Source organism: Capra hircus, chromosome 15, assembly GCF_001704415.2.
Source record: "Capra hircus breed San Clemente chromosome 15, ASM170441v1, whole genome shotgun sequence".
NCBI classification, from domain to species: Eukaryota; Metazoa; Chordata; class Mammalia; order Artiodactyla; family Bovidae; genus Capra; species Capra hircus.
The window spans coordinates 9,539,770-9,567,749 of NC_030822.1; the positions used below are offsets into that span (position 1 = coordinate 9,539,770).

Here is a 27,980-nt window from a genome sequence, read left to right on the forward strand (position 1 = left end):
CCAAGAAACCATAATGATAACACAAGACACAAAACAAAATTACAAAAGGAAATTTATTCAAAAGCATAGGGGAACATTTACATTTGAACAAAGTGATAAACAGGTGTCTTGCAAAAGAAAAAAAATCCATGGCATGAAATTTTTCGTTCAAATTTTTTAAGCAAAAATAATCTAAGTTGTGCACTATTGCTTTAGGAAAGGGAAGGGGAACAATGAGGTGGTAAGGGAAGGAACACAGTCAACTTAATATCAAACTTTAGAAAGTAAAGTCACTTTTTAGCTCTGAGTTTACAAATATTAAAAAGAAAAAGAGGAAAAATTATACTTAATGTTCAAATTTATATAAATGTAGTCCCAAAACAGCTTCTGTACTTGAAATGGCTTTAGGCCACTGGCTGATCTGACTCTAAGGTCCAGACTACCTGGTCACAGTTGTCAAATGGCAATTCCATGTTCCTGTATCTGTTCAGATACCAAGGGAGCTTAAGTTCAGCTCATAGTCTTTCGGAATGTTTAGAGATTATTGCCACCACTCCATAGTCAAGCTGACCAACTTCTTTTGCTCACTTGTATCATTCTAGTCTTCAAAAAACATTTTCTCCAGAAACATGTGCAGTAATTCTAACAAAGGTTTTGTTTTGTTTTTTTTTTTTTTTTGTCTATTCCCCCAGTATAGAGGTAACACAATGAAGACACCTGCATTGGAATCACAAACTATTCCTCAAAAAATAGGTCAAACTACTAGAAAATGTCACTCAGGCATTAGATTTGAATAACAAACCTGGGGAGGGAAGATTAATTGTGGAACAAAAATATATGAAACATTCAAATGCAGAGCAAAGGGCCTATGCTACTAAAAATGCCCATGACAATTAAACACTCCACAAACCCCCCATCTGTTGTTTTAACCTAAAGATTCTATTGACTAACTTATACAATAATTTTGATTAATAACCTGAGAAGTTAAAATCTTGAAAGTGGCAAAAGCAAACTGAGAGAGCACCCCTTACTTATCGGTATATTACCAAGTCACTTTTCCTGGGCTGCCCTGGTTATCAAATCCCCAAATTCTAAATTACTCTATTTCATCCTGCAGAAACCTGTATGTACATCAGATTCAGTATTTTGGCTGTATTTCTCCAACAGGGATCTCAAATTTATCTTTGAAAATGCAGCCTTTGTTTTAGTTTTAAATAACAATAATCATGTAAGTGCAACTGACTCAAAAGCCCTCACTACTGGGAGGAAAACCTAAATAACAAGTGAATAATGAATTCAGCCTCAAGAGGATAATCACCGTGTCAAAGACTACCCGTTCCTGGAATTAAAAAAAAAAAAAGACTTATGTTGTATAGTCAAGTTTCACAGCATGCATATATATATATATACACACACACACACAGATATATGCTCATGTATGTATGTATATTATACATACACATTTCTATGCAAATAGTAAGATCCCATATTCAAAAGTTTATATCACAACATATGGAGAAGAGTTAAGTAAGCAATGCAAAGCAACTTACTTCTTCCTAAAAATGTCATGTCATTTCTACATTTTAAGAAAGCTGATTATTTTTGTTTTTCTGACACGCAGGAATACTGTACCATTGCCTAGCAGCTTTATTAAATAACCATGAAAATAAATGTTAAGTCTGACCATTACTCTTCTCCATATGTTGGCATCGGGGAGACAGAGGGGACAGGAAAGTCAGGAACCTTTCAGCACTGATGATCTTTACCAGTTATCAGAAATGGACTGAATTTTATTACAGTTTAGATCTGAATAGCTCTCAATAACAAATTATCAAGATGTTTAAAAGATTCACAACGTGAAGTCTGAATAATGACGATATTGCAAAAACAAGTCAAGATTGCAGACAAAGCATCCAAAAATATCGCTGTGGTTTTTACCTTGGACACAACCATGGTTTGTTACAAAAGTAGATCATACATACAAAGGTATAAAGAACAGTAAGTTTTTAGCTGAAGGCAGCAGTCTTTTTAAAGGGACACCCCCGGCAATCCAATGAGTAGTAGAATTAAGTATATTAAGCTCATGACAATGCTGAAGAATGTGACTTCTCATTCAGTAGAGTCTTCCCCGACTACGATTTCCTCGTGCGCCCCAACCTCGGCCACCTCTACTTCCCCTGAAGGCTCCTCTCTGCTCTACGAAAAAGCGAACAAGGGTTTAGGTCTTGTTCAGGACTTCATGGGACAGCACACACAGAAGAAATGTAGCTGGAAGCTATGAATGCAGCAGGAGGCTCTATCAAAACAGCATGGTATTCTGCGAGCACATCTACCAGTTCACATCTTTACATAAAACCAGGGCATCATATATGCCAAAGCGCATTATCTCAAGGTACCAAACATATTCATAGTATGTACTCAATTAAATGTATCCCATTAAAAATATTTCAAGGTGACAATGTTAACGATAACTACATTTAGTTCTTTATTTTGGTGCCTATCACAAAGATAACTAATGAAACTATAAACGTGTCTATATTTAATAGGGATTAAAGCTATAGGCCTTCAAAAGTTATTGTCATATATATAAAATATCTTAAACTACCAGTGATCAATTCTGAAAAGTTAGGCTAGAATGAAAAATGTACCTTTCAAATGCAATGAAAAGGCAATCTGTTTGGGTCACCACACTGAAAAATAATGTTACAAATTCTGACAGCTTTTCTCACTGCTTTGTCAGCTATGTATGAGCTATTCAGAGTGCTGCCAAAAAGGCTGTATGTATATATTACAGTGTTTGGGTTACTGATGTAAATTAAGCGTATCTCTTGCTGAAAAATCAAGTCACTTGGATCATATGATAGAATGAGTCCTTGGTTTACTTATCAGTCTGTTTCACTGGTCCAGAGAAATATTCCTCAAAGGAGTCTTTCCAGTGAAGAAAACTGATTGATGGTATCAGCAAGGCTGGACCTTTCATCATACACAAATGAGTAAGAGTCTCAAACTTCTAATTCCAGAGATCCAATCTCCTCATTGGAACCTTCAAACTTCCTCACTGCAGGAATCTTGTTAGGAGCAATAAGAAGAACCTGCTGTTGCCATTTTTGATCCATAATGTTGGAGGCTTGAAAAATTCCTATCCAGTCAGTATTGCAATCCATTTTTTGCCATTATGGCTAGAATTATGTTACTGTTTTGGGGTGATGCTTTATTTTTTTCCCTCCAGAAACTGAGTTAGAAAACTAACTAGACCTTTCCCCAGCTTAACCAACATTTACCTGTCAACAGAATGGAATCTGATTCAAAGTCACCTCTCACGTCATGATAAATTTTTCTAAATTGACTGGTATGCCGACTATTTAAATGAAACCAGCATGAGCTATTACATTAAAAAAATCACTTTAATGATCTTTTTAATGGTTTCAAGCTTAAACTAATACTGCTACTAGCTAAAATTATACTTAAAAAATTACTTTAATATTCAAAAAAGGTAAAAGTTGAAGGACACAAGTCACAAAATATAGAATTAGTACTTGTGGGTTACACCAGGGAACTCTTGTTCTACAGAAAGGAAAGCTAAACATGGGTATGTGCAAATACTTTGATTGAAAATGCACCAGGAAGCTGGACCAAGTTATGGGAACAAACACCTTTTGATAAAGCAAATAATAGAGATGATGGTTAGTAAAGTGAAAAACCTTGATAAAGAAAAAAGTCTAACTATGCCTACATGGACTCACAGACAAATTACAAATTCTGGCTCCCTCTCTGCACAGAACTAGTTTAGGCCCAAGTCACTGGCACAATCTATTTTCTTTGCAGCAGACTTGGTCACTGTAATAAGACAGTGATATGATAAAATTGAGTTTGGCTGACATAGAAAGTAGAATTTCAATGATTAAATATGGGTAATAACGTCTAAGTATTAAAGACTCAACACAAAACATTTTTCTCCCTCTGTCTTGAGGCAACACTGACACCCCAGGAAAAAAAATCCAACACTGTTTCTCTTTCCTCCTGACCCACTGTCAGTTCCCTAAGGAAAGGACATTAAAAAGGTAGAAAAATTTGAGGTAGATAGGTCAACTAATTTTCATCTGTAATAATGAGAACTGTTTTCAGCTGAATGGGTGAAAGAAATCCAAGAAAACTCTTCAAATTGTTTCTATGAGAATATTTATAACCTGATACATCTCAACTCCCCCAAATAAAAATACTAGCAGAAATTTTGTTCCTACTTTCCAAAAAGAACAATCAGAGTCTAGTTTGCTTTGTAACTCAATTTATGACAAGCACTCCAATTACAAGTTGCTCCTGTAGGACTACTGAAGTACAGGAACACCAGACACAAAAGGCAGTTAACAGGCGTGTTTGTTGTTCTGTTACTTTGCTGACTAAGGAACAACTGAAGCTGTAAGGGACTCCTGGATTTCTTCCTTGGCCTTGCCGTGTGGCTTATGGGATCTTAGTTCCCTGACCAGGGATTGAACCCCAGGCCCTCAGGGTGAGGTCGAAATTCTAACCACAGGATGGCCAGGAAATTCCCTGATTTTTGTCTTCGGTAAAACTGCTTCCCCCCTCCGTATTGATAATTAAAAAAATCACACACAACCTAAGGCTTTGCATTTTTCACATCTGTTTTCCACATGCATTACATCATCTGATTCTAAGGCAGGCAATGAATGTCACAGGGCAGAATACTCATGGAAATTCAGAGTAATTGACTTGCCTAAGTGAAAATAAATATAATTCTCTATGTATTTCCATAGTTGATTACATTCATCTAAATCAAATGAAGATGGTATCTGAGAGAACAGCTGATGTATGTTAAGAAAGGTTTTGATAAGTACCACATTAAATCATACAAGTGACAGAGGACAGACAATATTTAGTGAATGGAGTAACAGAATCTTTTCCATTTAAAAAATGCTATCATAAATATTTTTTGAAGTTTTTAAGTTCTCTGCTATCCCTATTTTTCAGATAAGACAAGAAGCCAAGAGAGGCATGTTTACCTATTATTATATAAGTAAAAGAGTTCAGTGATCTTTTCTACACTAAAGTTGCCTCAAGGAGTCTGACTGGAGTTTAAGGGTTCATTTCACAATATGAAATTGCCTTTTCATAATCTTTGCTCGGATATTGGAGGAATTTTGCTGTTATAGAAGGCATTTACTTAATGTCAAATCATCTCATCCTGGAAACAATTATAGGGAGTATATGCTTCAGAATGTACTTTTTTGGGGAATAATTACTGTAGAATTAATTGATTGGTAATCAAGACCTATCACAAGTATGTTTGGTTCTAGATATTAAACTCTGTCTTCTTAAGCAAGATTAAGGATCTGAGTCAGTGATATTTATGTCCATTCTTCTTTATAAGCCAATGAGACAAACTTCACTTCTGATTCAACAGGCCTGAGCGAGACTGGACTAGTGGAAGTCGACAGGAGGACTGCACTGGGCATGGAGGAGAATGCAAGAGGACGCATCTTTGCCAGCCGGTGCTTTCCCGCCTGCCTCTGCCTTCCAGGCTTCTCCTCCTGAAGGAGCAGACAACGGGAGGACAAGCAGGAGGCTGACGAGGCCCAAGAAGGATCGTTAATACCACATCTGCCAGAGGCTGTATCTGTTCCTGAGGGAGAATGGACAACCCTTCTTGCTTTGAAGCTAAAACAGGGACAATCAGGAATGGATGGTTCATGTCATCTTCCTTCCTTTTTTTTTTCTGTTGGCATCTCTGAATACAACAGGCTTATTTTTCAGGTTCTTAGTGTTACATGCTCAGCTCAGTGAACGCAGAAGGGTGACTTAGAAAGGAATAGGATAAGTTGTTTTCCCAGCAGTTCAAGTTCCCCAAGCTAACGCAAAAAAAGTAACCTGAAAGAGCTATGATACTCTTCAATTATTACTTAAAATCAAGTATAACACAGTTTCTGCCTAATCTCATATTTCTTGTACCCAAACGGAAACGCTCACCATAATTAAAGTTGCTCAAATTGCTGCTATATTTCCCACTAGGAGGATTATAAATCTGCCTGGCATCCCTTTTTGGTCCTGCTGAAGATTTCTTGGGAGGTGAACCTGAAGTTGTATCTTCACTGGCTCTCTTTTGCCTATAATGGTAGGAAGAGCAGCAATGAAAAAAAAATTCTTTTATATCAGAGGCTAGCAATAAATTTATCATATTAGTCACAAAAGACACCCTAAAGATGATAGTGACATCAGAAAAAAGGAAATAACATCTGATGTCATCAAATTAACTCTGCTTCGGTTATGCAGACATTGTCACAAGGGCATTTACAAGGCTCTAAAACAATCTGAAATATGTAGCTTCATAGATTATACACAAGTGACTCATTTCATAGAACTTACCAAAAAATTCTTATGCCACAGCAATACAGTGGTTTGAAAATTCCAGAGTTGTAGTCCACCAGTTTATTTTATAAACACTAGATTAGATTTTCTATGTAAGTCATGCTTCTAATAGCTATATTTTAACATCTTATTAAGACTCATTTAATAATGTACCATTTTGTACAGGAAATGCAATAATCTGAATTCAGACTTTTCATATTTATAAATCAAATATTAGAACACTTTAATCCCTTTTAAATATGTTTCTTACCCAAGTTCAACCTTCTGTACAGGCTTCCAGGATAATGTTACTGTGCTCTTATAAGAAGGAGGAATATGGAAGAGATCCTGAAGAAACAAAATGAAGAGATTTCTGAAGTATTTGGTGGTGTGGCACGTGGCAGTAAAGATAGGAAATGGGAAGACACATCTTTAATCTTAGAAGGAGAATAACTTATCCACTTGCTTTTGTGCTAGTGACTAAAACAAGAACCTAGGGAAAACTGCATGAGAAAGTAAACAAGGACAATTTGGTTTGCAAATGACATACATTACCTAATTAATGTCATTTTGTGCACATCACTTAAGAAACTGCAGCTAACTTTTTTCAAGTGTCGTTTCAGGTTACAGGACAAAATATCAATTTTTATCAACTTCAATAAAATCTCCAAGTGGTTTCTTTTGCACAGATGCAGTCACTAAGGTGCTTTAAGGAAAATATAATGGTGCAATCTGCATTTGCTATTGCAGATTTTTAAGTGGTTCAATACTAGAACAAAACCAACGGTCTGTTTTTCTTCCCCTCAAATATCTATATATTACCAATAATGAAAAATTCCACATTATTTAAATACTAAATTATCAATATATGGTAATGCAAATATTTGCTAAATTTAAATACTGAAATAATTCAGAAGTGAAATAATCTAGTCCTCATTATACCCTCAAAACTATGATGAATTTATATTTATCATTTTCCCCTAATTTTTATATATAGGTAAAATCTGATAAAAGTAAACTGAGTTTCTTTCACAGTATTTGCTTATTCTAAACATTATCTTCAACTTTGATTTATGGTATCAGTTCAAATAAAGTAAAATCTCACATTTTAATGTATTAATTCACCATTTCAAGCTATGATTTATATTTAAGATTTGAAATAAATGGAGCCTATTATAAAAATTTTCTTTGAGGTGTGAGTCAGTTTTCTTCCCTCTTAATGCCCTTTCCCTTTTCCTCTTGGCACTGATAATTCATCCCTTAATGTCTCACTGTTTTCTCTGAAAAGTTCCCTTTCTCTTCTTATAAAAAGTAAGTATTCCATGGGATTTTTACCAGACTACTTTTAAGACATACCACTAGCCCTGATTTTGTTACTGTCAGGCTTTGTGCTGTAAGTGTGACAAATATTTCTTTCTCCCACCTGGCTACAATACTGTTAACTGTGACAATACCGTTAACTTATGATATCAAATGATGGGTTCTTTGTTGTGATTGCTCTTTTGTTCTTTCAGGTTATTAGTTTTTGTTTAGGCTAACAGATACTTGAGGAGGGTAAACGGAAGTGAACCGTATTTATGGTTTAATGGTAAGGTACACCTTAGCCTACAGTATAGAACACTCTCAATTTATTACATAGAGAAATTAACAGAAAAGAGCATAGGACACGTCATGCACCACATAAGACTGTCCATTCTTAGTAGAAGTGAAGCAGGGTTTTATTGGTCATTCAAAAGGAACCAATAGCATTAAAACTACAAGAGCTTAAGTCAGTGAAATTTCTGAGTCTAATGTATCTGTTCCAATGCTGTTTGTCAGAACTGTGCATGCCTCCCTTTGTTTATCTTCTGCAATAACATTTAAATAAATAAAACAATGAATTATAATAGCTAAAAAAATGTTACTTGGTATTATAAAAAGCATTAAGCTTTAAAAGGCCAAATGTATGCAACATAACGGCATTTCTCCTTCACTAGACCATTACGGACATATCCCTTGCACTAACTTTCTAGCTAGTTGGGATGGCTGAGTAAGAAAGGAAGACTTACCTTGATTAAAACATTAATATTATTTGTTATTTTCAATGCAACGACTTTAATCTTGTTCTGTAAAAGGAAAACAACATTAAATTAAAATGCCAGGAACTTTTATGATATATTACTTTCCCATATAAAACTTGAAATCCACTTCTTTTTCAGAATCATTTCTACAGTTAGGAAATTAATTGGCTTATATCTACAGATAATGCTTATTCCTATTTCTCGACAATTAACAAATGTGGTGATGGCAAAGACAGCAAATAATCTTTATCTTCCCTCAACAGGTTAGAACATTAAACTGTTAACAGTTTACCTGAAAACCAAGTAAGGGACAGGTCATTGGCATGTATCAGTTGTTCAAAAGAAACTAGTTTACGTTACAGAAAGGTGCAAGGAAACTTAAAATATCTCATTAGGACTAGGATGAAGCAGGATGAAGACTGGTCAAAATAGATGCGATCAGGGAAAACCAAAGATCCCAACGTAAGCACAAGATATAGTTTGGTACAGAATTAGTAGTTTAATACTTCTAATTTTAATGTAAACTAATGTTTGGGTTTCAAAAAGGTAAAATTCTAAAATGTCACAATCACTAATCAAATATTTAAACAAAATGTGCTGCTAATGCGACCCCAGTGAAAGAACAGTATGTATCAAAGTGTGGTAACAAACACTGTTCACAAATGTTGGAAACATTCAAGACATTTCAACAATGGTAGAAGTTTCCTAGATAACTTAGCATATAGCTAAATATGCAGTCTTCTAACACTTTATCTTCAACTTTTAGACTTAAATCATCAGTTCAAATAAAGTTGAATGGTACACTTCAATATATGAATTCAGTCTGAATTTGTAATGAATCATGGCTATTATAAAAATTTCCTAATGAGATATAACCCAGTATTCTTACCTCATCTGTTTTTAAGGCCTCGCCCGTTTTACCTTGGAGAGCCAAGCGAAGTTGTCTGATATAAACCTGCAGGCCCCGTGCAAAGTACTGCAGCCTAAATGAAGAAGTATTTATTAATTAACAAATCATCACTTCAACTCTGTTTTTAAATTTGAAGAAAACTACAGCCTTTACCAATAAAGAGTAAATTTTGAGGGGGACTTTCTTTTAATTATCAATGTATGATCATAAGAGATACACAAATAAGTAAAATAAAAGTAGTTTTTCTTTGTCAAAAATTGGAAGAGATCCACACTCAACCTGGCAATGGAAACACTTCTAGAACTGGGTTAAGGAAGCTTGTTACATTAACCTCCAAGGTTAACCTAAGTTAGAAACAACCCAGAACCATGGGTTAGAATCGGTGGCCTGGATTCTTCTCTTCCACTAGTCAAATGAAGCTCAAGTGACAGACACAAGTCATTTAATCTCTCTGTGTTTATCTGCTAACAAGGGATGGTGTCTGACCCATTTGCACCTTAGGGTCCAGTTTAAAAATAAAACAAAATTGTAAATTTTGCAAAGGTTGTTGAGTAATCTTTTTTTCAAATTTGTTTCCAGGTAGTATGTGTGGAAAAGTGCTACCGTACTCCAGCCTGCCGCCTTCTAGGAATTCTGCATGTTAACAATGTGGCATCACTGTTTTTTTTTTCACTTTCAGAGTAATTTCCTAAGATGTTTGCTTCTGGTCAAATGTTTCAGCAAGTAATAAACCTCTGCCTTACCAAAGCATAGAGGACAATAACAGGTGATACAGTAGCTTAAGAAGAGAATTTGTTAACAATGATTTAATACAAAGTATCTTTCTGAGAAATGACTTAAACTGATTTCTCCAGTGCTGCTCCTCCAGCCACACTATAACATAATAAAAACCCTATAAGATATTAAGAGCAGCTTCTGCTGCTAAGTCGCTTCAGTCGTGTCCGACTCTGCGCGACCCCATAGACAGCAGCCCACCAGGCTCCCGTCCCTGGGATTCTCCAGGCAAGAACCCTGGAGTGGGTTGCCATTTCCTTCTCCAATGCATGAAAGTGAAAAGTGAAAGTGACGTCACTCAGTCGTGTCCGACTCTTAGCAACCCCATGGACTGCAGCCTACCAGGCTCCTCCACCCATGGGATTTTCCAGGCAAGAGTACTGGAGTGGGCTGCCGTTGCCTTCTCTGATTAAGAGCAGTTATAGTTTACCAAATACCCAGTATATGCCAGGCACTGTGCTTAAAGCTTTTCATTACTGTCATTTAATTCTCTATAAGGTAGATGCTAGTATCTATAAATTTAACAGTTGAGGATAATTTGATTCTCACAACTCTATAAGGCAGGTGCTGTTATCTATAAATTGAACAGCTGAGGACAATTTAACGTGTTAGGTCAGAGAACCCGCCCAATATCCTAAAGCAAGTGAGGAGAGCCAGAGTCCATTTCTGTAAAAGGCCATCTTCTGCCAAGCATTTGTCATGCCACCACAGTTGTGTCTTTGTACACATTCCTGTTTTGTGGATCTTGCATTCTTTTGCATTGTAATAAGAAAGGGTGGGGAAAAAGCTCTTGCAAAATGAAAACAAAACCAAGGCAGCTTCAAGATAGCTTTCACCTTTAACAAGGACTGAGGCACTTCAATCATATATCACCTGATTTTGAAATCTTTGAGCTTTTCTGCATTCAGCTTAGCTGTTAAGAAATCTGGAAGTTTTCGGCCCAACTGGTGAAAGCTATACAACAAACATTCCACGTAACTGAACTGCAGCTTGGGTTCTTCATTACCGGCGTTCTCCCCATTTTCTGCTTCTTCTGGAGGGAGAGGCATGTACTCCTAAGAAATGAAAATGCAAGAGATATACGAGATCTGCTCTAGACACTCTAATTATAAAACATATACTCAAGTAATTATAGGACACACTTTTAAGACATGAAACATTAAAAACTACCAAGATAAGAAATTTACATAAGATGTCCCTTTTACATTTTGGATCAATGACCCAACCGGTCAACAATCCGTATTAACCTATAATATAGCTGTTGCTGCTACTGACGACAAAAGTAGCCAACCCAGCACTAGGCAGACGAAGGAACTGAAGTTCTGAGAATTTAGGTAAAAAACCAGCTGAAGAGTCAGGATTCAATCTAGGTTTGGCAACAAAAGCTGATGCTCCTTAAACAGTATTCTTAAAAACAGTTTCTTAAAAAACTGAAAAGAGAGTTACAGTATGATCCAGCAATTCTACTCCTGTGGAAATATCCAGAGAAAACTAATTCAGAAAGATACATGCATCCCAATGTTCACAGCACTATTTACAACAGCCATGATATGGAAGCGACCTAATGCCCATCAACAGGCAAGCAGACAGGATGTGGTGCGTCTCTGCACACACTGCAGTGCTCCCCAGCCACAAGAAGTGGGGAGACGGCGCCACCTGCAGCCACAGGGACGGACCTAGAGATCATTACTAAGCAAAGCATGCCAGAGGAAACCAGACTGTAAGACGTTTGTCTCTTACGAAATTCCTAGAGGAAAACATAGGAATAAAGCTCCTCGACGTGGGTCATGGCAATAATGATTTTTTGGATATGACACCTAAATTGTAAGCCACAAAATAAAAGACAATGATGACTTAATGACTTTACTTCTAGGCTGTTAAAGCTATTTGGCCCTGGGCAGTAACCGCGATTGTGCTCTGGAGCAAACATTTACAATATTTTGATGAAGAAATAGCAGAAAAACTTCCTATATAAATCTCGTATTATATTTTGTCTAAAGCATCAACAACAGAAGAAATGCAAAAGACTAAAACAGATTTTTTTTTAAAAAAGTAGACAATTTTGTGGCCTGAGCAGCTAAGAACACTTGTTAGGATTATTACCTAAGTCACTTCAAAATCTGGCTCTGCATAATCTGTAAACACTACACTACTAAGCTTTGGGACGCTATACTGACTGTGCCATAAGGAAAGAAAAACATTCTTACCAATAACTTATCAAATAGTTTCCTTAAATTTGTTTCTAGCTTTTCCATGTCACCACAAAATGAACTCATTTCGGCCAAGAGTTTTAATACCTAAAACACACAATTTACTGTTATTAGCATTCTTTGAATGAGCAAGGGTTGTAAGATAGTATTCTAGATAACTATTTAAGACTGCTTATTTTTCAAATAGGCTTTTACAGAGTCATAATGTTTGAACTGGAAAAAAAAGTTTAGAGATGCAGCTCTATTTTACTTTGAAGAAACTGAAGGTCGTAGAGAGAATGTAACTTGGCAAAGTCACGAGATATGTGAGTGGCAGGGCAGACCCTGAAACCCTGACCTCATGGCTCTCAATATGCCTGTGGGGATCAGGAAGGAGAGGAACACACACGACGCTCTCCGCTAGAGGACAATGATGTACAAGGAAGAGACGACGAGCAAGGGCTCTTCACTGCTAATATGTAGGCTGGGCCTCCTCTGCTATCAAATGCAGTCTCTGGACACTATCAAAGCGTCAGTAACCGCCACTGTTCCTGAGGTTCATCTCTGCTTTACTCAATCCCAGTTTGCTAAGTCACACCCAGGACATGTGGAGCAACCACAGTCAAGTGCACTGTGAGCCTCCCCTCCCCTAAAGACCCATGAGGAAATGGCGTATTTCCATATTTCAGTTCAACTAAAGAAACATCATCAGGTGCTTTTCAGAATCAGGCTCTACATTAGATTTTGGAGATTCCGAGAGGAATAAGGTTAAATTGGGGAGAAAGAAGTAAGTGTTTTTATATGCCCTGAAAAAATGTGTATGTACATTACAGTCGATATAGAAGGGAGAGAGGGTAGTCAATTCTATTGGAGAAGGGATAAATGACATTTTGTGTTAATCTATTTAAACCTGGCTCTATCAGTTATAGAGATAGGAACTGTCAAGACTGAACAATGTATTTAAAAGCATTTAGGCTACAAAGGTACAGAATGACTATAAAGAAAACTACAGGCATTGCTTTCCCACTACAGCAAACTCTCAATGAATCCATAAAGCATTCCCATGTAATTAATCCTGGGACAGGTTATTAGCTAGCCACCACCAGGCCTTAAATCTCTTAGCAATCAGATCAAGTTAGTGGTTTACATTCAGGTTGAAATATGGCAATGCCTTTTCAGTGCTAAAGCCAGAAATTTTCTCTTACCTCCAACTGTATATCAAGACCTTCCACTGGGGTAGTCAAGGAACTGAGGTTAGGGAGAACTTGCTCACAGAAATAAGTCACAAACCTTGTGGAATGAACATTTTTCTGTAAAAATCCAAAGAATACTGAATTGTCAAAAAAATACATATTCTCTCAAATTTAATAGTCGAATGTCAATCAATAAATGCTCAGTATCAAAGCATCAAGTACTACAGCTAAAATACAATGGGGGAGCATATCCCAGATGCAAAGTAATCTGGAGCATGGGACTTTTATACATCTTCGAACTCTTTGATTCTAAGGTCAAATTGTGTGGAAAACTTCATTGTTGAATTCTACAGTATACGTTTCCCCAAAACGACAGCTCCTTTAAATTGTGTTTTTTAAACTTTGCTACATACATCTCAAAAGTTTCAGTGCCTGAGGAGGCCCAAAGCCAGAGAGAAAACAGCAAACTTACCTATAACAACAATCTAGACAATTTAAGAAAAAGAAGTTAGGTTACTAAACTGTTTTAAAAACTCAGTGAACACTACAAAGTAGGACATAAAATTCTCAAGACTTCAAAAGTCTCTAGGCAAGACTTTAAAGAAACTTCTTGCTGCTTTGGGCTCTTTGCCTAGGCCTGCGTAAAACAAATGACTGCTCCACTGTGTTAATACTTTTATGCAGAGGTTTGAGGAGAATGGTCAAGTGTATATCTATACAATTACAAGCCAATAATCAAAATACTAGCTACATAGAACAAAGAGCTCACAGAGAAGAGGGGTACCGCCTGCCGAGTGCACTGTAAAAGTCTGTCCACACAGTCAGGGTCCGAGGGGTTGAAGGTTTGCTCCAGGTCAGCCTGCTCCGCCACCAGCTCTACCAGTTGCTGCCTTCCACTCACTGTCTGTAAGCTTTTTAACCCAGACAGTATCTTCATGAACAGGACAAATTCTTCACCAGTCACATCTTCTAGCACCTGGAGACCATTCAGAATAGTTATTAGTATCTTTATCACTTGAATGGAAAAGAAAGGGCAATATTGAAACTGCACAGCAAATCAGTTTTGCAGAAGCCAGTTTGCTGACTTCTGAAACACTGGAGAGAGAACTTCAAGCTTCAGTTGACTTAGCTTCAGAGCAAGCCACGCACTCTCAGTGGTGCACTGTATCGTTTCCAAGGGAACAACACTTAGTTCTCGGGAAATTTTACTCTTTTTTTACGTCTAAAGCACAGATGTACATACAGTACATAAACAGATATACACAGATATACAGTATATCTGCGGTGTTAAAAATTTCATGGGAGAGTGGCTAAGGATACTATTTAAATCTAAAATGTCTAAAAAGGCTCTTCAGGGGCTGATAGCAAAAAAAAAAAAAAAAAAAAAATCACGAAAATCTGGCAATAAACTGTTAAATCAGGTTCAGTTCCTTATATTTAAAAGCAGCCTCATTCACATAACATGGTAATTACAGACAAAACAGGAAAAGTGAAAGTCTCCGACTCTTTGCCACCCCATGGACTTTACAGTGTGGAATTCTCCAGGCCAAAATACTGGAGTGGGTAGCCTTTCCCTTCTCCGGATCTTCCCAACCCAGGGATCGAACCCGGGTCTCCCGCACTGCAGGTGGATTCTTTACCAGCTGTGCCACAAGGGAACACAAACAAAACAGGAGACCATGCAAATTTTCAGTCCTCTGTATTGGTGGGTCTAAACCTTTCTGTTCACTGACCAAAGGAGCAAGCAATCAAGACATATCCCACCAGACACAAAAGTGAAATACACAGCTCCTTTCTCTCTCACTGAAGAAATCTTACCAATAAGCAAGTGAGTGGTGCCATTAGAGACAACGTTGAATTTTCCTGAACATGTAAAAATAAACTATCCCCAAACTTTGGTGCTGTTTGAATGAAAAGTTAATTGTGGCACACCTTTCAAATCTGAGCAACCGTAACTCTGCTAGTGCTGGGTGCACAGACAAATAAGCGTGGTCTCCTGAGCTTATAATGTCATGGAACAGTATAAAACCACAGGTCATTTCAAGGTGATTTCATTTCCATTTTGAAATGATTCAGAATCCTACGGCTGAATATCCTAAGATTAGGGAGGTAAGGTAAGGTAAGGTGAAGTCGCTCAGTCGTGTCCCACTCTTTGCGACCCCGTGGACTGTAACCTACTAGGCTTCTCCATCCATGGGATTCTCCAAGCAAGAATACTGGAGTGGATTGCCATTTTCTTCTCCAGGGGATCTTCTCGACCCAGGGACTGAACCCGGGTCTCCCGCATTGGAGGCAGACGCTTTAACCTCTGAGCCACCAGGGAAGTTAAAATTAGGGAGACAGGTGGGAAATAAGTAAAATTTCCTGAAGGAAATGATTCATTCAGAGACCTGACGAATGCATACATTTTGAGGATAATACCACAAAGGATTTATATGTGATCAAACCCTTTAAAGTAACACAATAATTCATCATTACAAGTGCTGCTGCTGTTGTTCCATCACTAAGTCGTGTCTGACTCTGTGCAACCCCATGGACTGCAGCACGCCAGGCCTCTGTGTCCCTCACCATCTCCCGGAGTTTGCCCAAGTTCATGTCCGTTGATCGGTGATGCCATCCAACCATCTCATCCCCTACCGCCCCCTTCTCCTTTTGTCTTTTCCACTTGCCATTAAAGTGACCACAGTGCAAAATACAACAGAAGAAAACCTTGAAGTTCTACAGTGGTTCTTACGGGATATGTGATCTTATAAACAAGCTACGTGGAGCACTGATGAACAGTGCTAAAATCAACTACGCTCCTGGGCATTAGGGAAGTTCACTAAAAGACGACGGAGGCTTACCTTTTTGGATTCAGTCAGTATAAGTTCCTCTACCTCCTTTGTTAAGACTTCATCTGGTAAAGTCTTAAGTTTTGTAGAAAGGAATTTAATTGCTCGCTCTCTAACAATGTCCTCTCCTTGAAGTATTTGGCTGAACAAGCCACCTAAAGTCCCTGCAAAACAAAATAGTTGATCCAGGAAGTCAATTCTATACAGGAATGACATCCTTCAGGTTAACTGGAATTACAGCATTTCTTTTCAAGTGAAGTACTATACATCATGAACATCACTGATACTGGTTAAACCAGTCTAAACTTTCTACAGTCTCAACCATAAGAGTGACCGCACACTTTGTTCATGGATTCAGAATCAGCTTGAGCATGACATTCCTTTTCTATGATTATTAATAGTAAATAAGCCCAAGTATTTTTGGATAAATTCTTTCAAGTGGGAAACAGTTTTTCCAACATATTTCTAAGGGAAAAGTTTGGTCTGTTTTAAAAACTATTTCTGCTGGTTTTTTGAGTCATCTTGACTCAACATCTTGAGTTAAGCTGCTTTTTTTTCCCCTGAGAACACTTAGAATTTTTATGAAACAGATGTCTGGGTAAATCCCAGACTTCACCCTTAATAAGAAATGCCAAACTCCCCAATTTTTTAGGACATCAAACACAATTCAGAACAAGAAGTGGCCTTACCTTTTGCATCCATCTTAAATATACTTAAGAGGGCATTGTTCACTAAGTTAAACTCTGCAGAGTCATCTGGATAGAGAGAAAGAGGTACAGTGTATATAATCTGCTTCATTTTCAAACTTAAGCCTCAACACAGTTTGTCACAGATTACACTGAGAGGAGACATAAACTAAGCGTTTATCTCAGGTACCAAGAAAATACATCTTTCCTGTAAGGGTAGAGACCCTGATCTAGTGATCTCTCCTCTAAGGGTAGAGACCCTGATCTCGGGCACCTGGCCAGCGCTTTATGCTAAATGGTAAGAGGGCACAGTTAAGAAACTACAGGGAACTGGGGGTGAAACCGCGACGCATTACAATGCCCCGGAGAGTCCAATCATTATACTTTCACAAACAAAATCACAACAAAACTAGAAACCAGACAGCCAGAAGTCATTAAGCTGCAAACTAACTGAATGAAAAAAGAATTTAAATTTCTATCAGAGGCAAAATCTTCAGGGGGGAAAAAAAAGAATCATTATTTCAGAGAAGTTACGTTTAGCTAAAAGGGTAATAATAAAATTCCTTACCTGTTTGCAAAAGTTGGGTTAGTATATCTGCCACTCGGGGGAGATTTTCTCCAGTGGCAAACTGAGGCAGCTCTTTAATTGCTTGCCGTCGAATCTGAACATAATTTCAAATAAAAAATTAACCAAATACTATCATGAATAAAAACAACCACCTTGACCTTTAAAGAGGACAAAAAGCACAAGAGAAACCGTAATTACCGGCATATGAGCCACAAAAATATAAAAGGGATTTTCTCATATAAAATGAGATTTTCAGTTTTAGAGATAATTTGCTCCACTTTAATATTCAAACTTCACAGAATACTAAAACAAAATGTGGTGGAAAGGGACATTAAATACAATTCTCTGACTCGAGTAGACAGACTGGAGATCATAAACAGTCTATATGTTGACTACATACAATTGTTGGGTTTTTACTACTACCTGTGGGCACACCATACAGGATCCCTCAAGAATGGCTGCAGAGGCCAAGGTCATGGCTGGTAACAACTTACTTTAGGATTTTCAGTATGCAAATTTGTGGATATATTCTGTGTACTTAAATCCAAATACAGGATCTTGGCTTATCTAGTTTAATATAAAAATTCAAATTATGCACGAAATGTTGATGATTCACTAATTTCATTTGAAAAGCCAGGGGCTAATAGTTGAAAATTCTTAGGAACTTGTATCAGCAGCCAGAAATGCTAATGGTTAATTCTGTTCCAAGAAAAAACTACTCCTTTTTATTCCAGTATTGACATATAATTATTTCACAGTTCAATTATTTTTCTGATATGAAAAATATTTAGGGGTGTTGAAACTATATATTATGTTGCAATGCTATTATTATTTTAAATATCCAAGAAAGCATAAACTGGCTACAAGCTAAAGCCAGTCTGATTTCATATACGCTGTGCCTAACAATCTACGAGAACGATGTGAGCCACAACTGTTTTCAACAGTGGAAAATAAATAAGCAAAATGAAGTATTTTGTATGCATTTTTCACAACTGAAAGGTGGTGAAAGAGCTGATACATTTTCTCACATGTAGATTGAAGCCTTGGGATGCTGTCCCACCAGACCAGACCCGACGGCAGTATTTTATCGTGCACTAATATGACTGCTATTTCAGTTACATTAGCTACGCACAGAAAATGTCTGAAAGTGGCAAAAGCAACATCTGAAAACTTGTTGAAAATATCAACCATAAACGTACCGATACGTCTTCATCTTCACAGAGGTCTAACTGTGCATTGATAGCAGAATCAGCCAATTCTGGAAAATGCTTAAAGAATTTTGGAATAAACTGAGCTGCTAATCTTTTTTCCTTGGTACCACCTTTGACACCATCCAGTATCACTTGATAAGCATCTTTATGCTGAAACAAAAGAATAAAGCAGAAAAGAAATACAATTTTGAAGACTGGGAAGCTAAACAAACTTTTTAAAGTTTGCTTTAAATTAGTAAAATTTCAAACAGGCTAAGAAATAGGGCTTATTTTGGGAGTTTTACTGCTTAAATTTAACACCTACCTTCCTACTATCCGCTCCCTGCCCTTCACATTATCTTTGTGATTTGGGAAAGAGAGAAGAATGATTCTAATTTTATGTGGAAAAAACAGGTTTGTTATGTACTAACACTTCTTCATTTAGTGATTAACTGTTCTTAGTCTTGTGACTGTATCATGCTTTAAAATTTTGTAATAAACAGAATAAACACAACTATACTCATCTCACATACTAGCAAAGTAATGCTCAAAATTCTCCAAGCCAGGCTTCAATAGTATGTGAACCGAGAAAATGCCAGATGTTCAAGCTGGATTTAGAAAAGGCAGAAGAACCAGAGATCAAATTGCCGACATCTGTTGGATCACAGAAAATGCAAGAGAATTCCAGAAAAACATCTACCTCTGCTTCACTGACTACACTAAAGCCTTTGACTGTGTGGATTGTAACAAACTGTGGAAAATTCTTTAAGAGATGGGAATACCAGACCACCTGACCTGTCTCCTGAGAAACCTGGATGCAGGTCAGGAAGCAACAGTTAGAACTGGACATGGAACAACAGATTGGCTCCAAACTGGGAAAGGAGTACGTTAATGCTGTATACTGTAACCCTGTTTATTTAACTTATATGCAGAGTACATTATGCGAAATGCTGGGCTGGATGAAGCACAAGCTGGAATAAAGATTGCCAGGAGAAATATTAATAACCTCAGATAGGCAGATGACACCACCCTTATGGCAGAAAGTAAAGAGGAACTAAAGAGCCTCTTGATGAAAGTGAAAGAGGAGAGTGAAAAAGCTGGCTTAGCGCTCAACATTCAAAAAACTAAGATCATGGCATTTGGTCCCATCACTTCATGGCAAATAGATGGGGAAACAATGAAAACAGTGATAGACTTTATATTTTTTGGGCTCCCAAATCACTGCAGATGGTGACTGCAGCCATGAAATTAAAAGACACTTGCTCCTTGGAAGAAAAGCTATGACCAACCTAGATGGCATATTTAAAAAACAGAGACATTTACTTTGCCAACAAAGGTCTGCCTAGTCAAAGCTATGGTTTTCCCAGTAGTCACGTATGGATGTGAGAGTTGGACCATAAAGAAAGCTAAGCGCAGAAGAACTGATGCTTTTGAACTGTGGTGTTGGAGAAGACCCTTGAGAGTCTCTTGGACTGCAAGGTGATCTAACCAGTCCAGCCTAAAGGAAATCAGTCCTGAATATTCACTGGAAGGACCGATGTTGAAGCTGAAGCTCCAATACTTTGGCCGCCTGATGTGAAGAACTGACTCACCGGAAAAGACCCTGATGCTGGGAAAGACTGAAGGCAGGAAGAGAAGGGGATGACAGAGGATGAGACAGTTGGATGGCATCACCAACTGAATGGACATGAGTTTGAGTAATCTCTGGGAGTTCAGGATGGACAGGGAAGCATGGCGTGCTGCAGTGCATGGGTTGCAAAGAGTCTGACATGACTGAGCAAGTGAACAGACTGAAGAAACACAGTTCTCAAATAATTGTGTTACATTTAGATATACCGATCTATTTTCAATGGGCACACTGCACAAGGTAGAATATATTCCTGAAATTAAGCAATAAGAGGAAAGTTAGGAAGCTTTACTTTGTCTGTTTTAGAACATAAAAATGGTATTTTTTTCTGCATGCCCAATGTCACATACTTAACTCTTCATTAAAATAATACATTCAAAGTTTGTTTGTTTCCTTTAATGGATCAAGTTGGGAAACAAAGCAATACATATCGTGACTACAGAAAACTTTTAATTACTGGAAAACCTTAAACATACCACTAAACCAAATTTGTACACAGCATCGTATTTACTCTGTAAAAGGCAATCCTCTATATAGATAAGTAAGTGGATGACTAAAGAACATCCAGTAGATCACAGACTCAAGGAAAAAAAAAAGGCAGGGTGCAAAGTGATTTAGGTTCATGGGAATCTCAATTAAGGACACTATTTTTTAAAAAAATAATCAAAAATAAAGTGTTTTATGTATCAAAAGGCTATGGTCACAATTAGATCTTTGAACGGTACATATTTTAATACATACGTATTTACTAAATTAATGACAACAACTCCTATCTTAAACATTAATACCAACCCCTAAATAACAGAAATTTCTGTGAATAAGGATAGCTTCCTCATGAAATGCAGACATAAACTCAGTCTTTAGGAATTACTAGTTCAAAAGTATATTATCCACTTTTTCGTGCAAAGGTTCAAAAAAAATCACAGCTGACTTCTCTGCCACATTACACTCCTGTAGCTTGCTCCACAGCTTCTGAAAAGTGAAAATGTTAGTCGCTCAGTGTTACAGTGAAAGTGTCAGGTGCTCAGTCATGTCCGACTCTTTGACACTGCAGGGACTGGCAGGCTCCTCTGTTTACGGGGTTTCCCAGGCAAGAGTATTGGAGTGGGTTGCTATTCCCTTCTCCAGGGGATCTTCCTGACCCAGGGATCCAACCCAGGTCTCCTGCATTGCAGTCGGATTCTTTGCTGTTTGAAAGTAAAGGCTTCCCACTAGGGAAGCCCTCAGTAGATGTCATAAAATCAAAGTCTGGAGCCATCTGACATCCTTATTTTTTGCAGAGTTATCAGTCCAATTTCCTTTAACTTGAATTTCAAGCTTAGAAAGACCTTTGAATTGTCTAAAATTCACTGTCTAAAAGTAAATGAAGAATTCCTGCTTGAAACAACCCATCCCTCTACCAAGGAAAAAAAATCTGGAATAGAACAAAAAGGGATCACCAGCAACATTTGCTGAAAGCCTACAAGGGGCTGTGGAATGCCATGTGCAGCGTGTGGAGTGCCTCACAGTAATCCTGCGAGTTAGGTGTTACTATATCCCGATTTTTCAGATAAGAAAACCACCAAGGCTCAGAAAAGTGAAATAATTCGTCCAGAACCACACAGTTAAGTAGCAGATCCAGGACCCAAACATAGTTCTGATGGGTTTTTAAGTCACGACCTGTGTCTAATACCAAGCTTCTTTAATTGGAATTTTTCAAATTAGTATCCTGAGATCTTAATTAACAAAAGAGGAGAGAGAGAAAAGCTTGCCAGATCCAGGGTTGTCAAAGGTAATTTGAGTCCTAAATACAGGCTTCACACAAGCATGTAAATTGGAATGTATTATCCTAAACAGCAAGAGCTTTGCAAAGTTAAGACATTTTAACATCGCTAAACTACCATTAATAGTCATCAGTTTTATCAAATAATTTCACAGACATTATTAACAGACTTTATCCTTTATGAAATGCAAAATAAAATTATATTCTTCTTTGCCAGCTTTTTAAATTATCTGTTTTTCAACTGAAGTATACGAACAAGACTTTTGAACAGAAATCTCCCTCAAGTAGTTACTACTTCTGGTTTTCAAAGAAGAAACAAGATATAAGTGATATTTTCAGTGATCACAGTGATTCAGTAACAGGTAGGTGTGTAAACACAATAAAATGTTTCACATCCTACACAGCACTGTGCATTTTCCTTTTCCAACAGTTGCATATTTTAGCTAGATAAATGATTTATGATCCTAATAAGAGGCTTTAATTGTAAACATTTTTAATACATTTCTAAAACTATATTTATCTGTGATTTTAGTATCTAATAAAAAGAGCAAACGCAAAAGAAATCACTAAGATATTTTTAAGTAAAAAAGTTACAATTTGACTCACATTCCGTAGACACATTCTAAAAGAAAAACCTTTTATGACTGTGAAATCACAACTAGTAAGTAGCAGTGACGTGCAAGTAAAGCCATTACTTTAGAGAAAAAAGGATGCAGTTTCAACAAATTTCTCAAGTATGACATATAAAGAAGATGGATAAACTAAGCTATATTACTTCCTTCCTTAGACTCAATTAAACTTAGTTTGTGTGTTAAACTGTTAACACTTCTACATATTTTTGAGGGATTATGAACTTGGTTGGTCTTTGATTTTAGCTTAAGCATGCCAGAAAAAAGTACCGAAAGAATGCTATCTCATGAAACGTAAGTCAGTAAAGTTTATACTCGTCCACCTTTAAAGCCAATACACCCCTGTGTAAGAGAACACAAGAGAAATCAGAGTTTAGGTATTATATCGGTCAGATCTTACCTCAGTCTAACTGCCAAAATCCCTTAATAGTTGTTTGGTTTTTCTTTAAGTTTTTCTCAACTACATAAAATTAAATATTTACATCTTAAAATTAAGTACATTCATAAAAAGTTGAGACAAAATTTAACAATGGGCCACCGCATGTTCTTTTATGGCCTGTTGGGGACCAGGAAAAGGCTTAGAGAGGGATAAGAAACACAGCAGAGGAAGCAGACCTGCCTAAGGAGTGGCAGCGGCAGAGCGGGAGAAAGGGGGCCGGATAAGGAGGCGGACAACACGAGTTACGAGAGGAGAGACGACAGAAGGACTGGAGTTCCGAGGTATTAAATAATGCTTCTCTTAGAATTTATGACCTGCAGTTTGCTCCTTAGAACATACATGGTCATGGTTTAGATATGTCTGAGTATGTGTGTTTAAAGTTCCCTTCTGCATTAAGACAGACTCCTCGAAAACAAGGGTTATGTGGTAAATACGCACCTGTTCCTTCCTTGACTGTATTTCTTCAAACGTTCTACTGAAGGGCATGGGACAAGGCAAGGAGAGAAACAAAAAAATAAAAGAATTTAACCCTGGGCAGTCCCCTCAGTGGCAGCTCCCTGAGCAACTGTGGAACTCACCTCTTTAAAAAAGGGTGAGAATCAAAATAAAGTTAGAAGGAAGTTTTAGACTAAGAAACTCAAACATGGTTTCAAAAGTGTCCAGAGAAGTGTGTGTTAGTTGCTCAGTCGTATCAGACTTTTTGCGACCACATACTCTATCCATGGAATTTTCCAGGCAGGAACACTGGAGTGGGTTGCCATTCCCTGCTCCAGAGAATCTTCCAGACCCAAGGATTGAATCCAGGTCTCCTGCATTGCAGACAGATTCTCTACCATCTGAGCCACCAGGAAGTCCAGAGAGGTGCCTGCCAGGAAATTCAAAATCTCTACTGTAAATCTTCTAAGGTAACATGAAAATCTCGCTTAGGTACATTAAGAATGTAAACTTTTTGTCCCTCTTCTTAAAAAAACATGAATGGTGTCCCTTCTGGTAAGTTGGCTGTTGCTTTCAATTAAAATTTATAAGCAGTATCTTGAAGCCCAATACACGTTTCTTTAGTGAGCAGTTTTAGGAATTTTCTCTAAAAGGGAAGGATTATTACACAATAGAGCAGAATTAGTTGGCATTACAGTTTAGGCCAGCTTTAGTTCTACCAGAATTTACTGTCTGAGGCTCAGCAAATCATGACACTTTATTACACAGAGATCTTTTTATCTTATTTGGTTGTTTGACACTTGACATTACAGTGTCATGAAGGTACTGATGTGCCATCACTTAAAAGAACCATGCTAAAATTTTACTGTCCAGCCGAGTGTCTGGTGGGCTCCCCAGGTGGCTCAGCAGTAAAGAATCACCTGCCAACCAGGAGACGTGGGTTCCATTCATGGGTCAGGAAGCTCCTCTGGAGAAGGAAATAGCAACTGACTCCAGTATTCTTCCCTGGGAAATCCTCTGGACAGAGGAGCCTGGTGGGCTACAGTCCACAGGGGCACAAAGAGCTGCAGGTGACTTAGCGACTAAATCAACAATGGTGTCTGCTACATGATAGGCACTCAAAAAAGACACTGAATAAATGAAATTGCGGGTCCTCATTCAGATCTGCGTGAAAGGTGGCCCTCCTGTTTCTCACAAACTTCTGTCTCCTAAGCACTCTTCCTAAATTAAAAGCAGATTTCTTCTGAGAAACATTACTGACCTCTTGAGGAAGAACTCTCAACCTAAGCTGGTAGATTTATAACTAAAGATGACATAAGAGGAAAATTTGAACAACTCTCAAATTCATAGCATAGGAAAACTCCAGTTTGGCTTCTGTTTTCTCTAACATACTCTAAGTAGGTGACTGTCCAGCAAAAAATGAGGGTTACAGGACAGCACTGGGTTCTTGGGAAGAGTCCTGAATCACCTCTTTGGGAGAGCAATGTATACAACTGACTTGAGAATCACTGTTCTATCTTTTGTCCCCCATCCTCTCTGCAATGAAGTCAATTTTAGGCAGAACAATTGGCTACACTCTTCCCCAACTCAGTCATAATGAACAAGAACATCTTCACTTACTGGTTCTCTTAAGGAACAAGGGCAACAGAAGCTAAACTGAGAGACCATGTAAAGCTCTCCCCACCCTGACTCGATGGGCAGAAAACGTTTCCTTCACAGCTGACTTACACACACCCCCTATAAACATCCACAACAGACTATCAGTAAATATTTACCATCGATGACATCACAATTCTCTACTGAAGTGGAAATGTGTAGGAAAGAAAAATCATGTGATACTTGAAACCGCTGCATTCACAATTCTACGTTAAGCTAAATATGGTCCCAAGATAAGTTTTTTGTTCAGCTCATAAGATTCAACCTGAATTATACATCTCTTTACTCTTTCTCTTAAAGAGATGGGAATACCAGACCACCTTACCTGCCTTCTGAGAGACAGGTCAGGAAGCAACAGTCAGAACCACACATGGAACAATGGACTGGTTACCTATATGCAGAGTGTATCATGTGAAACGCTGGGCTGGATGAAGCACAAGCTGAAATCAAGATTGCCAGGAGAAGTATCAGAAACCTCAGATATGCAGAGGACATTGCCCTTATAGCAGAAAGTGAAGAGGAACTAAAGAGCCCCTTGATGAAAGTGAAAGAGGAGAGTGAAAAAGCTGGCTTAATACTCAACATTCAAAAAACTAAGATAATGGCATCTGTTCCCATCACTTCATGGCAAATAGATGGGGAAACAGTGACAGACTATTTTTTGGGGCTCCAAAATCACTGCAGATGGTGATTACAGCCATGAAATTAAAAGACACTTGCTCCTTGGAAGAAAAGCTATGACCAACCAACACAGCATATTAAAAAGCAGAGACATTACCTAGCCAACAAAGGTCCATCTAGTCAAAGTTATGGTTTTTCCAGTAGTCATGTATGGATGTGAGAGTTGGACCATAAAGAAAGCTAACCGCAGAAGAACTGATGCTTTTGAACTGTGGTGTTGTAGAGGACCCTTGAGAGTCTCTTGGACTGCAAGGTGATCTAACCAGTCCAGCCTAAAGGAAATCAGTCTTGAATATTCATTGGAAGGACTGATGCTGAAGTTGAAGCTCCAATACTTTGGCCACCTGATGTGAAGCACTGACTCACTGGAAAAGCCCCTGATGCTGGGAAAGATTGAAGGCGGGAGGAGAAAGGGATGACAGGATGAGATGGCATCACCAACTGGATGGACATGAGTTTGAGTAAGCTCTGAGAGTTGGTGATGGACAGGGAAGCCTGGCGTGCTGCAGTCCAAGGGTTGCAAAGAGTCGGACACGACTGAGCATCTGAACTGAACTGAATTACACATGTTCGGAAGAAAAGGATGGGAGATGCACAGCCATAGCTTTGCTACTGTTATCAGTCTCTAGGATTTCCCACTTCCTACTCCTTTGGTATGGGTAAGCAGGAGAATCAAATGACGTTTTAAGCACTGAAAAGATACAGCATGGGATTTCTAACAATGATGGAGATTATGTCGGGGAGAGACTGGTTCTTTTACCAAGAAAAGACACCACCACTTTATCAACTCCTCAAGTTCAATGGACTCTGCACTTGAAGGCTCACAAAGCAGCAGCGGCTCGGAGGGCCGATTCAGCACTGCTGAAGTTGTGTCTGGGCAAACACTTTAGGGAACTCTTGCCAGACAACTCTATTTAAAGCTGCACACCCCCCCCCCCCTTTCCCCCCGTGCATGGCCCTGCTATATTTTCTTCACACTTTCCACGGGGTGTGTGTGTGAGTGTGAGTGTGTGTGTGTGGTGGGTGGGGCGGGAGGGAAGCATCTAACTTTCCTATTTATCACTGCTCTTCCTCACTAAAGATGCGTCCTGGGAGAGCACGGGTCTGTCTTTCTCGTACTTCCAGGGCTCGGCGGCAGAACCTGGTTCCTGGCAGGCGCTCATCTAATGGGCTAAATAACGAAATCATAAGGCCTCATTAAAGTCTAGACGTAACGGCCCCTTCGGTATTTCACAAACTTCTGTCTCCCAAGCGCTCTTCCTAAATTAACTGCAGATTTTTGCCTCGAGAAAGGCGTTTCTGAACTCTCAATTTAATCTTCCAAGGGATTGAGAGCCACCAAAAAGGAGAAGGACTTCAAAGGAACCCTGGAGGACAAGGAATAGGGAAGAGACTGAACTGGGGGTGGGGGGTGGTGCTGAATAAAGCTGAATTAGGAAACGGTGAGAAAAGGCTGACCAGGGGAGGCAGAGGAGCCTGGGACGCGGGCACCGCACTCTGGCTGGTGAAGCCCGGATCTGCACTCCCGGGAGGGGCCCACCCCGACAAAAAGAGCCCGGGCGGCCAGGAGCTCGCGGGCGGGCGAAGCGGCAGCCCCCGCCGGGCCCGGGGAGCGCTTTCGAGGCCGCGGAAAGCCGGGCCCGCAGGCCGCTGGGTTACTCACTTGGCCCACTTGCTCCGTGGCATCGGCTAAGATGCCGTAGTTGCGGTAAAGCTCCTCCACGGTCGGCATGGTGAACGACAAGCCCGGGGCCCGCTCCTGCTGTCCTCGTCGTCGTCGTCGTCAACGGCGCCCCCGCCGCCGCCGAAGTTCTCCAAGCCTGCGACCCGCACTACTCCGCCTCCAGCTGCCGCCAGTGCCGCCGCCAGTCACCGCGCACAGGGCGGCTCCTCCCCCAACGTTACGTAAGGACGTGCGCGTCGGGAGCGGCCTTAGTTACCGGCCAACGCGCCGTATGGGCTTTGATCGCCCTCTAGCGCAGGGAGGTGCAAAAAGCCGCAAGGACGATTA

General features: G+C 38.8%; 1 protein-coding gene across 2 annotated transcripts; it reads right to left on the reverse strand.

The window, feature by feature from the left end:
* Positions 35-27,882, reverse strand: API5 (apoptosis inhibitor 5). Of its 2 annotated transcripts, none has more exons than XM_005690124.3 (14): positions 27,633-27,882; positions 18,750-18,911; positions 17,551-17,644; positions 16,986-17,051; positions 16,309-16,460; positions 14,235-14,441; positions 13,478-13,582; positions 12,291-12,380; positions 10,957-11,138; positions 9,289-9,382; positions 8,388-8,444; positions 6,611-6,687; positions 5,962-6,098; positions 35-2,170 (listed from the first exon to the last, which is right to left on the reverse strand). In XM_005690124.3, the coding sequence occupies exons 1-14, from the start codon at positions 27,699-27,701 to the stop codon at positions 2,148-2,150; spliced, it is 1,515 nt and encodes a 504-aa protein (XP_005690181.1). In that variant the 5' UTR covers positions 27,702-27,882; the 3' UTR covers positions 35-2,147. The 2 variants fall into 2 exon arrangements, with proteins under 2 accessions (XP_005690181.1, XP_005690180.1); XM_005690123.3 differs by having other exon boundaries at positions 35-2,175.

Coding starts and splice junctions, on each gene's coding strand:
- API5 (XM_005690123.3), bottom strand. CDS start 27,701: ATGCCGACCGTGGAGGAGCTTTACCGCAACTACGGCATCTTAGCCGAT. Junction 17,052..17,550: donor AACCCAACTTTTGCAAACAG/GTAAGGAATTTT, acceptor CTCTCTATCCAG/ATGACTCTGCAGAGTTTAAC. Junction 12,381..13,477: donor GTCTTGATATACAGTTGGAG/GTAAGAGAAAAT, acceptor TGTGTGTTTTAG/GTATTAAAACTCTTGGCCGA.